Raw genomic sequence first — 17414 nt, 5'->3', positions numbered from 1 at the left:
AATCAATTTTTACTAAACATGGAGTCCCCATATGACCCAAAAATTCTACACTTTGGTATATAATCAAGAGAACTGAAAACGTGGTTGTTTATAAATGTTCATGGTAGCATTATTCATAATAGCCAAAAAGTGTAAGTAACCCAAATGTCTGTGAACTGATAAAAAGATAAAATGTGGTACATTTGTACAGTGGTATGCATTTAGTTATAAAAAAATAATGAAGAATTGATAAATGCTATAATAATGATGAATCTTGAAAACATGCTAAGAACCCAAACACAAAAGGAGAAATATTGCATAATTCCATTTATATGAACTGTCCAGAATAATATGTAGAAACAGAAAGAAGACTAGTGGCGCCAGAGTCTGGGAGGGAAAGGGACAAGGGAGCGAATGTTTAATGAGGACAAGGTTTCTTTTGGGGATGATGAAAATGTTCTGGAATTAGATAGTGGTGATGGTTATAACATTGTAAATATATTAAAATCACTGGATTGCACTCTTTAAAGTGATTTTTAAAATAAAATGATAAAATGTGAATTTTATCTCAGTATTATTAATTTAATCACTTATGGCATAATCTAACCTCTTACCAAAGTAGATGTCAGAATGGAAAGATAATTCCAATTAAATGATAAATAATAAATCATTTTTATAATGTGGGTACCCCATTTATTAAAGAACAATATATCTTTTTGATTAAACCTCAAATATAGACATTTAAACAGTTTCAGACTGCTTTTGTTTAGATTTGCTTCTTCTAGCTCTTTACCCTCCTAGCTATATTCTTTTTCTTTAAAATCTCATCGATACAAGGCACCTGAATAGCTCAGTCAGTTAACCATCTACCTTTGGCTCAGGTCATGATCCCCAGGTCCTGGGATCAAGCCCCACATTGGGCTCCCTGCTCAGTGGGGAGTCTGATTCTCCCACTGCCCCTCCCCCTGCTTGTGTTCAGGCTTCCCCCCCTCTCCAATACAGAAATAAAATCTATTAAAAAGATAAAATTTCATCTGATGCAACAGCATATGATACTATAGCAGCACAGAGGAAAAGGAAAAAATAATAATGCTCACATTTCAGAAGCTTTTTCATACCATGGATTATTTCAAGACATAAAATTCTGAACACTGAAATAACTTTTCAACATCCAGTAAGTTTACTTTTCAAAAAGACTATAACTATTGCAAACTACTAAAAGCAGGCCTCAAACAATGGTTTAGGAAAAGAGAAATAGCCTATCTCATAACAAACATTTGTTAAACAGTGTAAGAGCCAATTCTTCAAGAAAAAAAATTAATGAAACTAGAGAGTAAGAGAAATGATATATGACTATTTGAACTTAATATAAAATGATCTCCTAAAAACGATTATTTCCTAAAAAATGGGAGAGAAGGTAGGTTACATGACATTTATTAGAATAAAAACAACTGATGATATAGATTGAAATCTTTTTTCAATAAACTAGTTTTTTCCAACTACACCTACAAAAATAACCTCTCAGACCATCATTTGTTATAGCTAAATAGAGAAGGGAAGTGTGTGCGTGTGTGCACGCGCACGTGTGTGTGTTTGGTGGGAGTGAAGGTGACCAGAGTCTAATTCTGCTAAAATAAGGAAATCATTACCTCAAATCTCTGAAGACCCAACAAATTATATTGTACTCTCAACTCTCCCCCAGGACTAGCTATATAATAGAGTATGTCACATATATGCTCCTCTTTTCTCTAGAGTGCTAAAATAGTTTTTATTTTAAAAGAAAGAAGAGTTAATTATTTAACTATCCACCATCAGTGCTTCTCAAAATTTAACATTCATGCAAATCACTTGGGGATCTCGTTAAAAAAACAGATTCTTCACACTGGTGGTTGCCAGAAGGAAGGAGGGTGACAGAGTAGCAGATAAAGAGGATTAAGAATACAGATATCTGGATGAGCAGTGAGAAATATATAGACTTTTTGAATCACTGTATTATATACCCAAAACTAATATAACACTATATGTTAATTATACTTGAATTCAAACTACTTTACATTCAGACTTCATTTCCTCCAGAAGTTTATTTCCAAAAAACATTCCGTGATCCTCCACAAGCAGGTAGGGTATCCCTACTGTGCGCTCGCACCGCACCCAAGGACTTGATTACCACTCTCACCACTCTATATTGCCCTGCTTGGCTGACAGTCTCAGCCCGTGTTCCTCAAGAAAATCAAGCCCTTACACACTGAGGCACCCATTATACATAACAAATAGACTTTTCTACTTTGCATCCAGAATGGCACTATTTAAGTACCACCTTTGGGAGAATTGAAAAAATAGTCACTGCAGTCATTTTCTGTATTCTGTGATTTAGAACCAGATCCTGCCTATCTTATCCCATACCATGTTCCTAAGGTACAGCATGGTGCCCAACTCATAGCAAGTACTCAACACCTCCTTGGTGGAGGCGTTACATGAGTGAAGGAGCCTGCCCTTGCTGACAGGCTATATTCTAAACCATTTACCCAAACCATTAATTCTGTGTTCCAACCCTGGGAACACAGAAATCCCCTGGGTTCCTGATCATCAACTCACTTCCGGTGTACAGCTTTACACTCATCCCTTTAAACTGATCTTTGTCACTTGCCTCAAGCCATGACCTTTATCTGACCTACTACCGCTCACCTCTACTACATCCTGTACTCCTGACAATTTTTCCAGTGACACAAATGGGCCTGGTTTGACACTAAAAACACCTGAATGGAGAACCACTTATTTTTTCTCTGATCACCCCAAGTGCTAACTCCATGCTATCCACTGCTCAAGTAAGTTGCCACAAAGGCCTGAAGCATACAGGTAAAGCCTGGGGTACTGAATGAGAAAATGAATAGAGCAGCAGTAAAGAGAGAGAGCCATGTCCACAAGTTAAGGCAGACAATGTGCTCTCCAATCAATTTCCCCAGCTTCTAAGAATATTACTTAGACCTTAATCTGCAGGATCTATTTTCTAACTTGATCAAAAAGGAACTGTAACTATGACAAACACATATAGAACTCTTAATGGCTAAGTGTCATACATATTAAAGAGGATAACTCAAAAAAAAAAGAAAAGAAAAGAAAAAACCACATAATCCAGTCAAATAACTTCCAAGAACCCACAGAAATAAGGACTCTTTAGAATTTTCTGACTCAGGGGTGCCTGGGTGGCTCAGTGGGTTAAGCGTCTGCCTTTGGCTCAGGTCATGATCTCAGGGTCCTGGGATCCAGCCCTGCATCCAGCTCTGGGCTGAGCAGAGAGTCTGTTTCTCCCTCTACCCCAGCTCATTTTCTCTCGCACGCTCTCTCAAATAAATAAATAAAATCTTAAAAAAAAAATTCTGATTCAAAAACAAAAGACTCAAGAACTAAAAGCCTGAATTACTGAGATAGAGTCAAAACAGGAAGACACAGTTCCCGTGCTGTTAAGATGAGAGTAAGAGACCTGCGTTGAGGCTCCTATGGTACTTGCTAGGGTAGGCGGAATGAGGGTCTTCACAAGGTCTAACCGCACTTCTAGAACAGGAGTCCACAAACTACTGCTCACAGGCCACACCCAACTGTTTTTGTAAATGAAGTTTCACTAGAATATAGCTGTGTTCACACCACAGAGGCAGAACTGAGAAACTGCAATGGAAACATATGGTTGGCAAAGCCTAACCTAGAACATTTACTTTTACAGAAGTTTGCTGACTCCTGCTCTAGTACATGCTTACCCCCCCGCCCCCAAAAAAAAAAAATCACCATTAGGACATCTCCCTTCTCCTGGCTAATTTTAAATGTCCAGGGCTCTGTTTTCTTCTGCCACAGAAAAGAGGAACACTCCAGATGGCAGCTATTCCATTCAGCCTGGGCTCTAGAGTGAAGATACTACAAAGTGAGGCCCTTGGTGATCTTGATGGGCAAAGAGAAAAGTAAAAAATATACAATGTTGTTCCACCTTAGCTACCATACAACTTTCCGGCAATTTAGATACTTCAAAGGAATGCATAGTGACATGCTAACATTTTATATAAACATTTTATGTCTACTATAAATAAACATTATGGTGGTAAATTCAAGAGCTGGGAATAGAAAATTTGAGTTATTACATGCTTAGCTTAACTATGACTCTCAGTCTTCACTTCAGGGAAGAATAATAGTAATATCTGACATTTCTTAAACACAATGTGCCAGCATTGCTGTAAGTACTTTATCTACATTAATTCATTCTGTACAATGAATGTGAATTTCACTAAACCATCTCTATGGAGTTATGGAGGATTGAATTAGTTTTCTAGCAAATAATCCTGAAATATTAATTGGGAGTTTCCCAGCACAAATAAGCTACTCTATCCTTAAATGATACATTCCTTATTTCAGACATTTCAATTTGAATTATGGAGATCTGAAGGCATGTTTAGAGCAGGCAAGAACCTGAAATATTTGATCCCAGAGCTGGCAATAATGAAGAAGAAAAGATGATTGTTAAAAATAGGCTTGTGTATATAACAATTTGGGGAAAATCTGATCATGGTAGTAGATATACCTTACCTACCATATTGCTGTGGGTGGAGGCTACAAAGACTTTGCCTTCCACCATTAAGTACCTTCCAAGTCTTTTTCAGGCCTGCCACACAGGCCAAGAAACCAAACAGTTCTAAGAAATCCTAATTCCACTGGAATTGAGAACAATCCAAAATGATAGTGGTTATATAAGAGATTGGATTAAATATAATCTAGTATGATGGGTGCATATTTAAAGAAGAACTTGGAAGACAAAACTTTAAAACAATCACTTGAAGGAAAAGCTAGTTGTCAGAGGAAACAATTTACTGTATGAGACCAATTTCATATGACCATAAGAAAGTTTGGAAAAGCCGTTGAAAATTGGGGATTAAATGTGCACTCTGATTTTTTTTTTGTTTGTTTAATTTAGAACAAGAGTGGTAACTCCTATCAACGCTTCCTTTATTCTTTCAAACTCATTATTTCTTTCTGTGCCAATCTCTTCTAAAATACCCTCCATACTTCTATTATTCTTCTGCTGAAGTATCTTTGCATAAAAATAAGTTTTCTTAGTAACTGTATAATAGACATGTTAGGAATATAGAATAATTATCCCTGCTTCTCCACCCTCCTTAATTCATGTATAGACTTTGCTCTGTTGTAAATTAAGTGAAATAATCCTGTTCCAAAAGTAAATTAGACTTTGCTAACAAAGTACTTAATTGATTTATTCCGACTGTATCCTCTCATTCTGATGGAAGTGTTCAACAAACACCTGGAGGATGAATGAACAGCATTATGGGTTTCCAGTGAGTATCAATATATCAAATCGACTCTTGCTTTTCTTACTATAGTTTTTAGTATTCAGACAAAAAAAATATAGAAGCTAATTTTCAACGAGGAGGAATTTCACTTGAAATCTATCCCTGGGACGCCTGGGTGGCTCAGCGGTTGAGAGTCTGCCTTCGGCTCAGGTCAGGATCCTGGAGTCCCGCAATTGAGTCCTGCATCAGGCTCCCTGCATGGAGCCTGCTTCTCCCTCTGCCTGTGTCTCTGCACCTCTCTCTCTCTCTCTCTCTCTCTCTTATCTCGAATGAATAAATAAATCTTTAAAAAAAAAAGAAAGAAAGAAATCCACCCTGACTCTTCAGCTAATCAGATCCTGTTTCACACTGTGGAACGGTCTAATTGAGTCTCGTTTTAATACACTCTTGTACTTCTCCTTTCCTCTGATTTTCTCTGGGTCACTCACTACGGCTACATCAACTAAGCTCCTCACCCTAGTTCCCAATCAAGCAAGACAGGCAACATTTAAACAGCTTTGGCTCCTCCTGTAGGAGGCCTTTGCTTTTAACCCACCTCCTAGATCCAAGATACCAGAACTTAATTCTGGGCTCCCACATCTCCTTTGGTACAACTAAAAATAGGCCCAGAATTCTGGCCCTCAGAGTTGGTCTTCTACTTTAGTTCTTGCTCTCAGTACTGCTCTAGTCAATTCTCCTAGCTTGGCAGTCAAATGTTATCTCTGACTCCCAGCCCAGTCTGTTTGTAGTAAAAGAGTCTCATATCTCTGAAATTGAACCCCTGTCTCAAAGCCCCAGAGTGACCCACCTCTTACATGACAACTGCCTACCTGCCTTTTGAATACCTGTGTCATATGCCCCACAAATCTGTGATCTACAGCTGGGTCAGGATGACAGCTGAGTCTGTGACCTCTTGTTCTACAGGCTGTAGCTCTTGATTAAACTTTATATTTAGATCAGCTCTCTCAGTATCTGATGCACTATCTAAAGCAGATGTCTGGCAAGGTTATGACACATTCCCAACACCTGCCTTCAATAATGCCCTGAGAGGCTATTATACCTCTCTAGTCTTAAAATAAAACCACTAGAATTCTAATCAATTTTTCCTAAATTATCTATTTTCTAAGGATTAATACTAGGCCTTTGGTCATTTCAATTGACACAATCATCCTTTTTACCCATGATGGCAACTCATGATACTACCTAATGCTTAGACATATATTAAAATTTCCTGGATTTATGCTGATTTTTATGATACCTGACAATATCTATCTATAGATCCATTAACTCTCTTCTTTATATCTCTGAAATAACAAATATCAATGAGATCATGAAATAAGAAGACGTGAATCTGAATCCCAACTCTGTCATTCCCTAATTATATATTCCCTAAATAAGTAAAATGTATAAGGTAAGACTTGGGTTTCTCATTTATAAAATTGAGATAGAGACGACAGCAGACTAAAGAATGGTGTGAGGCACTAAATACAGTTTCATGGCACCCAGTAAGCACTAAAAAGTTAGGAATTGTCCAGCATCCACAGGGTTTATATATGCTTATTTGTGATATACTATACTGGAATATTAAGAGAAGGAAAATAATAGGATAATCTTACTATAGTTAATAAAAAAAAATGAAGGACAAAGTTCTTTAATGATTATGGGAGATGAACTTGATGGGGCAATGGAAAGACAAGGAAAAAGAAAGAATGCAAGAGGCAGGGTAAAGATCAGATAAATCACAAAGGGAAGAGCATAAATGCTTGGGCATTTATAGAGCAAAGAACAGTATCCATGGGCTTCTGCAAAAGGGGCCAAGGCTGTTGGTCTCCCTGGAGGGCAGGAGCTTGAGAACTGTTTTTCTTTACCAATGTCTGGGAGAGCTGGGAGAAGGGCCGCAGCACTCAGCCAATGGCCCGGCAGAGACAGCCTTACTCCACATACTCCTCCCTGAAATTGGAAATGTTCACAATCCTCTATTGCCAAATTGTTCTCAACCAAAGTCATTTTTATTCTAAAACAAAACCAAACTTCTCTTCTCCATTCCCACCCTTCAAACCTCACTACAAATGTAACCTCCTTGATGAAACCTTCCCCAGTTCTCTCAGAGTATAGTACTCCCATAACAAACATGTATTTCTCTTGCTGTTTTGCAAACCATACTACAATCGTTTCCATCCTCATCCCATCCAGCCAGTGAGCTCCTTAACAGCAAAGCCTGTGACCCTTTCCAAACAGTACCTCCATCATCGAGCATGGAACCAGATGGGAGGAGGATCAGAAGCCACTCAGTACCCTGCACAGTTCCAGGCAGAATCATCAGAATCCGTGAAATGGCTCCTAACCATTTAGAGGACATGTTTCCCTCACTTTGAAAACCTGAGGAAAACAACAGACCCTCAGTCTAGAAAAATGCGTGTGTGTGTACGCACGTGCGCGTGCGCATACACACACACACAAAGGGAGAAAAAAAAGAAAAATAACCCACAAGAGCCATAAGCTAAAAGTCATGAGATCTGGATTCCACTCCCTGATCCTGCCAAAAGCTCCAAGCTCTCAAGTCACTTAATGTCCCAATTGGCAAAGTGAAGACTATATTTTGCCCCTCAACTATCCTTCATTAGACATCTGTAATAAAAACTACATATATATACTACAAATGTGGAAGAATTCTAAAATTAAAATTGTTATATAAGAGCAAATTATTGTTTATGATTGCCTCACAGCTTGATTCTTTAACAGCTATCTATTTTGCCAAAAAAACATGCTGTGAAAGAAATTGACTATTTACTACTACAGCTAAAAGAATTGTTGTTTTTTCTAAAACCCCAAAGGCCCTGTAGTTTACATACCCAAAAGGGGTGAGCACAACAAGCATAAAGAAGCAAAGATGAATAATCCAATTAATTCACATTTGCTCAACACCATTGACTACAGATTCCTCTGATAACAATATGCTTTTGTACTAACAAACCTGTAATACAATTGACCAGTATGCTTTGAGATGTTTATATTCTACATGTCAGGGATGCTTGAGGACAGTCTGAATATTCTTTTCTCTCCAGTTTGACCCTGTCACCAACAACTGTCACAGGTGGGCTACAGCCAACAAGGTTCCCTGCTTCAGAATGGGAAGCTGTGAAATACTTACTCTAACTAACAAGGCCTAAGAGACATACCTAGTGGGGTTGCTAATATAAAAAGCAATTGTCAGGCAGCCACTGTGAAGACCCTAGGAGCTCCACAGAAAAGGAATAAGCAAGGAACCCCGGGCCATCCTCTACACTTCAAATCTTCTGAAAGCTGAAGACGGCCTCTGCACACACCAAGGCAGTCTCTGGGTCATTTCCCCTAATCTATTACTAGTAACTCAAAGGAAAGCGTCCTCCTTGCCAGTCTAGGCCTCTCTATCCATACCAATCCCTGCTTAAGGGGATGTTATCAATAAAGAGAGGGCTCAGGATCTAGTAGATTAAAAAATGCCTTCCTAGATTTGAACACATCATATGGATTATGAAAAGCCTGAGTTTGTTGACACCTGTTTCACTGGACCTCTGACTCTCTTTCTGACTTTCCCCAGAACCCATCAGCCTTTTCTCTAAACCAGGCAGCACTGATATTTTTGTTTTGTTTTACAAATGTTATCTTTTTAATGCTTGTAATACATGATATCCCCTATTTCATTCCTGATATTGGTGACTTATGCCTTTTTTATTTTTGTCAGTTGTACGAGAGGTTTATCGATTTACTGATTTTATCATAGAACCAACATTTTCTTTTCTGTTTTCAATTTCATTGATTTCCACTTTAGACATAGATGGAATTTAACCAGCATCATTCATACCCCTTGATGCAGGGGCATGGGTTTCTCCATGGTCTCCTCAGCTTATCTCTAAATGCTGGCTTGCCCAAGAACTCAATACTCAGCCTTTTTTTCTTTAGCTACACTCTCTAGGTGATCTCATCCACTAGCACGACTTTAACACCACACATATACTGAAGACTTCCAAACTGACATCTCTAGCTTCAATCTTTCCTGGAAGCTTCAGGTTCATTTGTCCAAACATCTTGTTTTATTTCATTTACGGCAATTTTTGTGGCTTTACTGATATATAACAAACTGCATATATTTAAAGGGCACAAACTGATTGGTCTTGACTTACAGACACAATTATGAAATTATCTCATTAAGATAATAAACTTGTCCATCACCCCCAAAGCTCCCTTGGGATCCCTTGGTAATCCATCTCTCCTACTCTTGCCCCAGGCATCCAATGATTTATTTGCCTTTTCTCCATACAAATCAGTTTGCGTTTTCTAAAGTTTTATGTAAATGGACTCATACAGAGTATATTCTTTTTTGCTTAGCTTCTTTCATCCATCATAATTTATTTTGAGATTATCCATGTTGTTGCATGTATCAACAGTCCATTGATTTCTCTTTTTTAACTGCTGAGTTGTATTTGTTGAATAGGTATAGCAAAATTGGTTTTCATGCTGATGGACATGTGTGCTATTTCTAGTTTGGGGCTATTCAAAAAAAGTGGCTTTGAATGACTATATAAGTCTTCATGCAGACAAATGCCTTCATTTCCCTAATGTAAATATACAGGACTAGAAGGGATGGATCATGTTAGGTGTGTGCTTAACTTTTTAAGTAATTGCCAAACTGTGTTCCAAAGTGACTGTACCATTTTATATTCCCCCCAGCAGTGTATGAGGGTTCTAGTTGCTCTGTATCCTTGCCAACAATGGTTTTGGTTAATATTTTGAACGTTTGCCATTCTAGCAATTTTAATAGTTCTATCTTGTGCTTTTAATTTGTATTTCCTTAATGACTGATTACATCAAGTATCTTTTCCTACACTTATTTGCCATCTATATATCTCATTTACTAAGTATCTCTTCAAATCTTTAATACAGTTTTTAAATAGGCTGTCTGTTACAGAATTAAAAGAGTTCTTTATGGTCTAGATAAAAGTCTTTGGTCAGATAAATGTTTTGCAAATATTTTCTCCTAGTCTGTGGCTTGCCTTTTTGCAAGTGTTTAATGAAGAGCAAAAGTTTACAATTTTGCCCAAGTCAAATTTATTGACTTTTCTTTTATGTTTCATATTTAAGAAATATTTGTCAAATCTAAGATCACTAAAATTTTCCCCTCTTTTTCTTATAGAAAGTTCAAAATAGGGATCCCTGGGTGGCGCAGCGGTTTAGCACCTGCCTTTGGCCCAGGGCGCGATCCTGGAGACCCGGGATCGAATCCCACGTCAGGCTCCCGGTGCGTGGAGCATGCTTCTCCCTCTGCCTATGTCTCTGCCTTTCTCTCTCTCTCTATGTGACTATCATAAATAAATAAAAATTTTTAAAAAAGAAAGTTCAAAATATCTACAATCTATTTCAAGTTAATTTCCATATACCATACAAAGTAAGGGTCAAAGTTTTATTTTTCATATGGCTGCACAATTGAAATAGCACATATTTAAAAACATCTTTTCCTCCACTGAATTACATTGGCACCTTTGTAGAAAATCAATTAACCACACATGCCTGGGTCTGTATAGGAGTCTCTACTCTTCCATTGATCTATAGGTCTATCTTAACACAGTCTTACCACACAGTCTTGATTACCAGAGCTTTATAGTAAGTCTTGAAATCAGGTAATATGCAGCCTCCAATTTTGTTCTTTGTTTTGGTTATCCTAAGGCCTTTGCATAATTATATAAATCTTAAAATCAGTTTGTTAATTTCTATAAAGAAGTCTGCTATTATTTTCTTTGGGATTGGGTTTAATATATAGATCAATCTGAACAGAACGGTCATCTTAACAATACTGAGTCTTTTAATTCATGAGCATGGGGACGCCTGGGTGGCTCAGTGGTTGAGCGCCTGCCTTTGGCTCAGGGAGTGATCCTGGGGTCTTGGGATTGAGTCCCGCATCAGGCTCCCTGCAGGGAGCCTGCCTCTCCCTCTGCCTATTTCTTTGCCTCTCTCTCTGTGTCTCTCATGAATCAATCAATAGAATCTTTTAAAAATAATAAAAAATTTTTAAAATCATGAGCATGGTATTTCTCACCATTTATTGAGGTCTTATGTAATTTTTCCCAGGAGGTTTACAGTTGTAGTGTGCACGTCTTACACATCTTTGGTCAAATTTTTCCCTAAGTATATCATAATTTTGATTCTACTAAAAAGATACTTTAATGTTTTTAATTTCCAATTGCTCTTTGATAATATGTAGAAGTACAATTAATTTTTTTTATATCAAACTTCTGTCCTTCAACCTTGCTAATCTCACTTATTAGTTCTAACAGTAGATTCCTAGGATTCTAGTAGATTCCTTAGGATTATCATATGGTCTTAGAAAATCATATGGTCTAAGAATAAAGACAGTTTTACCTCTTCCTTTCCAATCTGAATGCTTTTTTTTTTTTTCTATTGCCTTATTGTACTGGCTAGAATATCCAGGGATGAGAAGGGACATTTTTACCCCATTCCCAATATTGAAGGAAAACCACTTAGTCTTTCACCTTACTAAGAATGGTGTTAGTTATAAATATCTCCTAGACGTGCTTTGCCAGACTGAGGAATCTTTTATTTCTATTTGCTGTTTTTATTATGAATGATTGTGGACTTTTGTCAATCACATTTTCTGCATCTATTAAAATGATGACATTTGACTGAAATATAGTGTTATTATTAGTCAGTTAATACAGTGAATTACAGCAGATTGCTTTTCAAATATTAAACCAACTTTGCATTCTTGAGATAAACCCCATTTTCCCATGTTGTATTATCCTTTTAATATAATATGTTGCTGGATTTTTTTTTATGTATTTATTTATTATAGTCACAGACAGAGAGAGAGAGAGGCAGAGACACAGGCAGAGAGAGAAGCAGGCTCCATGCACCGGGAGCCCGATGTGGGATTCGATCCCGGGTCTCCAGGATCGCGCACCCTGGGCCAAAGGTAGGTGCCAAACCACTGCACCACCCAGGGATCCCTGTTGCTGGATTTTATTTGCTAAAATTTGTTGAGGACTTTTTAAACTATGTTTGTGAGGAGTACTGGCCTATAGCTTTCTTCTAATGTCTTTTCCTACTTTTGATATTAAGGCAATGCTGCCTTCATAGGAGGAGTTGAAAAAGATTTCCTCCTCTTGCATTTTCTGAAAGCATTTGTGTAGACTTGGGATTATTTCTTCCTTAAATGTTTAGTAGAATTTATGAGTAATGAACCATCTAGGCCTCCATATATTCTCAGCATCTCTATTAACATGTCTGAAAAGAAATTAAAACTTAACATAGCCAAGCAGAACTCATAATTTTTGCACCCAAACATGTTCTTCCCTACTATTCCTCATTTTAATTAATGATATCATACTCATTTTGCTTAAACTAGAATCTTAATCCTTGATTCCTCCCTTTCACTCACCCTACTCCTCATATCCATATTCAAGTCCCATCAGCTCTACTCACAAAATGTATCCCTACTTCTCTCCATCTATACTATCATGACCCAGTATATGCCTCCTGACTAGTCATGCCAATGCATAACTGCCCCCACTGCATTCCAATCTCCAAATAGCAGCCAGAGTGATTTTTGGCTAAATAAGACCATGTCACTCCCTGGCTTAAAACTCCCATCTGGCCCTTAATCTCTTCTGCCTTTAGATATTAACTGTAAAATAGAACAACAAGCTATGTCAATGTGTAATATTGACTGTGGGAACACTACAAGAATTTCAGTAAATTTTTATCTACTTAACTAGCTCCAGTGACCTAGCAATTACAAAATCACAAACTTAGGCCTCTTGGGAAAAAACACAACTTTGCTGTGTTAAGTCTCAAGGAGGTATAGGTTTTTGTCTAGAAGCAAAGGCACCAAAGCAGAAATAAGAATGCCCAAGTCTTACACTGTCCTTCTACAACTTGACAACAAACACCTTCACCTCCAAACTACCCTCATCTTTCTGTCCAAAGCTAGGGTGTATCTGACAATACCAGAAAAGGCTGTGCTTGCTGGTCTTAAATACAAATGGAGTGAAGAACAAGGAAAATAATGTAACTGATTTGTTTATTGATATGCTTGGGTTTTTTAGCCATCCCCTGCCATAGCCAAGGTAGGAAGGATGCCAGGCAACTTGACCTTGCTCTTTTTTTTTTTTTTTTTTTTTATGGTGAAAAAATTTATATTTAGATTTATAGCCGGCTGGACTCAGTTTAGATGATCCCAATTTTGTTGGCAACATCCAAAGCATCATAGTCAGGAGCCAGTCGAACATATGCTTTCTTCTCTCCATCAGGCCTGATCAAGGTGTTGACCTTGGCCACATCAATGTCATAGAGCTTCTTCACAGCCTGTTTGATCTGGTGCTTATTGGCCTTGACATCCACAATGAACACAAGTGTGTTGTTGTCTTCTATTTTCTTCATGGCTGACTCAGTAGTTAAGGGGAACTTGATGATGGCATAGTGATCAAGCTTGTTTCTCCTGGGGGCGCTCTTTCGAGGATATTTGGGCTGCCTTCGGAGACGCAGGGTCTTGGGTCGTCGGAATGTAGGTGACGTGCGGATTTTCTTTTTTTTGTGACTGTGCACGCCTTTCAGCACCGCTTTCTTAGCTTTCAAAGCCTTTGCTTTGGCTTCGGCTTTGGGAGGGGCAGGGGCTTCCTTCTTCACCTTCGGCGCCATCTTCGTGAAAGGGCGACCTTGCTCTTTTTTTTGCCAAAGGTTTTATCTATCCATCTGAGAGAAAGTGTGCACGAGTGGGGAGAAGGGCAGAGGGAGAAGGTGAAGCAGATTCCCCGCTGAGCAGGCCCCCAGGATCATGACCTGAGCAGGAGTCAGACACAACCAACTGAGCTCCCAAGTGCTCCAGTCTTGCTCTTTTAGAATCAACCTCATTCACCTCTGTAGAGCTCAACAGGTGCTGTAATATATGCTCTCTATTATTCTTCAACCTGTCAACACCTTGCACCTGCTCTGGTCAGCTCTAGAATCACCAATTTGTAATTACTCTTCTATTTTTTTCTATTCTACCCATTCTCACTCCTTAAGTTAAAGGAAACCACCATCTTTCTTGTTCCTTCTTTGGATCATCTTCACTCTAATTCTGCCTCTTTACTCCCTCAAATGACTTCTAGGGATACCTCTTTAGTTTGACCAGGCCCTAATGTACTCCTCTTATCTTCTTAGATCTCATCAACACTGTGCTAGATGCTGCTTTCCAGAAAAGAGTAAATGTCCTAAATCAATAAACATTACTAGGACCTGGAACCAACCCTTAGCTGCACTTTTCAGAATCAAGGGAGGATATAACCACAACTGTCAGCAACTGGGGGTGCACTGGGGGAATCGAGGCTAGAAATTGATTCATAAAACACTCTGTACTTAACTTCATGGCATTAATAATAATTATCTTTAAATTTGTGTGTGATTAGTATCTGTCTCTTCCTACATGCACTCCCTCAGACTAAGAGCTCCATGAGGGCAAGAGTGATGTCTATCTTGATCATTATTAACATCCCTACACCCTACAAATCCCTGGCACATAGGTCTAACAGTTACTCTAGCTTTATCAGATAAAAGCAAATTTACATCTGGACAAACCTCTGAGATAAGGTAGTATTTTCCCCATTTCTATAAAAGCTAACAATAAAAACTGACATTGCTTGAGCTGCTACCATGGGTCAGGCACCATTCTAAGATTTTTACATGTATTCTCATTTAATCTTCATGACAAACCTATAAAGTTGGTACTATGATTATTCCATTTTACAGGTGAGGCATTTGAGGCACAGAGAGGTTATATAATTCAACTGAGGTTATACAGGTAAGTGGCAGAAATGGAATTCAAACCCAAGGAGCCTAGCCTAAAAGCCCACTCTATTAATCCTATAGTACCACTCACTGAAGACAACACTATATTCCTCAATACCAGTGAATTGAGCCAAATAAAATAAAAGAAATGAAGAAATGCTATAAAGAAAAATCTAGACTTGGACACACAAGTTGCCAGTTCTACATGAAAATTCAAAGAAACTGCTACTATGAATCTTTCCAGTGCCCAACCTTTATTTAAAACAACAGTCAAAAACCACATCTTTCTTTTCAATTGTCAAACATATATGGAGACTGAAACCCAGCATATTCTCATGTTAAAAACATTTTCGTCTGCCACCAGATCTCTGTATTATAAAAAGACAGAGTCTATTTTTTTCTGCCGAGGGAAGCCCAATCACCAAACTGTAACTTACAGAACTAGGTATGTGTTGGCTGAATTTTCCCATAGAGGCAGCAAGAATGTGCAAACACTGCCACCATGCCTATGGCTTTGTCTTTCTAGTTTGCCCACCATTAATGTGAGGAAATATTACATATAGTTTGAATGTGCCCTGCAAGCTTTTCTTCTATCCTAAAAATTATCAGAAATCAGTGCAAGGCATATGACAGGGAAGACAGATCACAGGGAGGGAGCGAGGAGAACAACTCAAATCATTAGATGTCTGCCAGCCAGATGCTTCTAAGTTCTAAGCATTGCATGGCCTACTTCTGAGGCAACCACAGGACCTCAGCAGTCTATGACTACTCCAGTTTATGATGTCTCATGGATGCACCACAGAATAAAAAGGCCCTGAGTCATCTATTATTAGAAAAGGAAAATTTAACTCACCTTCCACTGTTCCTCTGGAAGGAGCTTCACGACCACCAGATCCCCATTCAAGGCTCTATTACGAGCAACAACCCCATCGATAAAAATGTCTCGATCACCATCCTAGGTTGGAGAGAGAAAATAGTCAGTTTACCAAGGCCTGGAACCAAAAATTATTTCCCCCTTTTTTTTTTGTAAAGATTTTATTTATTCATGAGGGAAAGACAGAGAGAGAGAGAGAGAGAGAGAGAGAGAGAGAGAAAGAGAGAGGCAGAGATACAGGCAGAGGGAGAAGCAGGCTCCAAGCAGGGAGCCCAATGCGGGACTCGATCTCGGGACTTCAGGATCACACCTGGGCCAAATGCAGGCACTAAACCGCTAAGCCACCCAGGCATCCCTATTTCCTCAGTTTAAAAACTGTAGACTCTACAATCTGTCCACTAACTCAAAAAGAGAGGGCAATCAGTCTCTTTGGGCCTTATAGAAATGGGAATGAACACAAAAGAGCAGGTTAACAGAATATTTTTTTTTATTTTAAAGAATTTTATTTATTTATTCATGAGACACACACAGAGAGCAGAATATTTTTAAAAATTTCAAAAACATAAGAGAAAATCTCCTACAAGCAGACCAAAAACAAACAAAAATATATAAAGCAAAAAACTGAGATTACATGTTTCCATAACTGAAATGAGAAAGGAGTAAGTTATCCTTTCTTGTTTTAAATAAAATAAAGCATGATGATACCTTTTGTACACTGATTTTTAAGTATAAAAGAAGGGTAAAACATAGAAGGTTTGCAAGAAAACAGAAGAACAAAATATAATCCCCCAAGAACACCAACTGAAGACAAGAACAGCAACTAGCTCCAGGATTTGAGTTCTCTAAGGAAGAAACCAGCAAAATTATGCTCCTCCTGCCAAGAAAATGACAGAGAAAGCAAACTGTGGTTGCTTTTATGGAGACCTAAGTAGAAGGCAAAGAAGAAAAGGAAAGGGACAGGAGACTCATGAAGCATTCTCACACTCTTCCACCTCTCTGACTAAGGAGCAGGGTAAACTCCCCACCATGAACACAAGGCATGGACACCTTCAACCTCAATCACATGCTTACAAATAATCCACTTTAGGGACAGTTTAGTCTCAGGATCTTTGGGGTCACACAGGAAGACTGAGGGTGCCTAAGTGTGGCAGAGTTCCTAGGCATCTGAGCAGGGAAGCTGGCTGCAATTGGTGAACCCAGGAGTGGGCTCTCAGCTCGGGGTTACCAGAAACCAGAAACCACAGCATGTCCTGTGCAACCACTCCCCAAAGAGGGGCCCAGCAAGCAGCAGAACAACGACAAGAACCGCCCCCTCCCTCCCCGAGGTGGAGCGTCATGGATGCAAGCTGCAGAAGTCTGCAGGGTTTGAAGACTCAAAATGAAGTTGCATGCCTGAAATAGAAATGCTCAGTCAC

The 17414-nt window shown here is 38.6% G+C and overlaps 1 protein-coding gene across 9 annotated transcripts in view; it reads right to left on the bottom strand.

Annotated features, from left to right (window-relative positions):
* DIS3L2 (DIS3 like 3'-5' exoribonuclease 2) overlaps positions 1 to 17414 on the bottom strand; it is a 346474-nt gene that overhangs the window by 260707 nt on the left and 68353 nt on the right. For all 9 annotated transcript variants that reach the window (XR_007405942.1, XR_007405943.1, XM_049101307.1 and 6 more), the window contains one exon: positions 15979 to 16080. Coding sequence is in view for 6 of the 9 variants with exons in the window: in XM_049101307.1 (XP_048957264.1) it covers positions 15979 to 16080 (102 nt within the window). In the remaining 3 variants the exon portion in view is untranslated. Of the gene's footprint in view, positions 1 to 15978; positions 16081 to 17414 lie in introns of those variants that run through there.

The sequence above is a fragment of the Canis lupus genome, chromosome 25 (assembly GCF_003254725.2).
Source record: "Canis lupus dingo isolate Sandy chromosome 25, ASM325472v2, whole genome shotgun sequence".
NCBI classification, from domain to species: Eukaryota; Metazoa; Chordata; class Mammalia; order Carnivora; family Canidae; genus Canis; species Canis lupus.
This window is presented reverse-complemented; position numbering and strand designations above follow the sequence as displayed.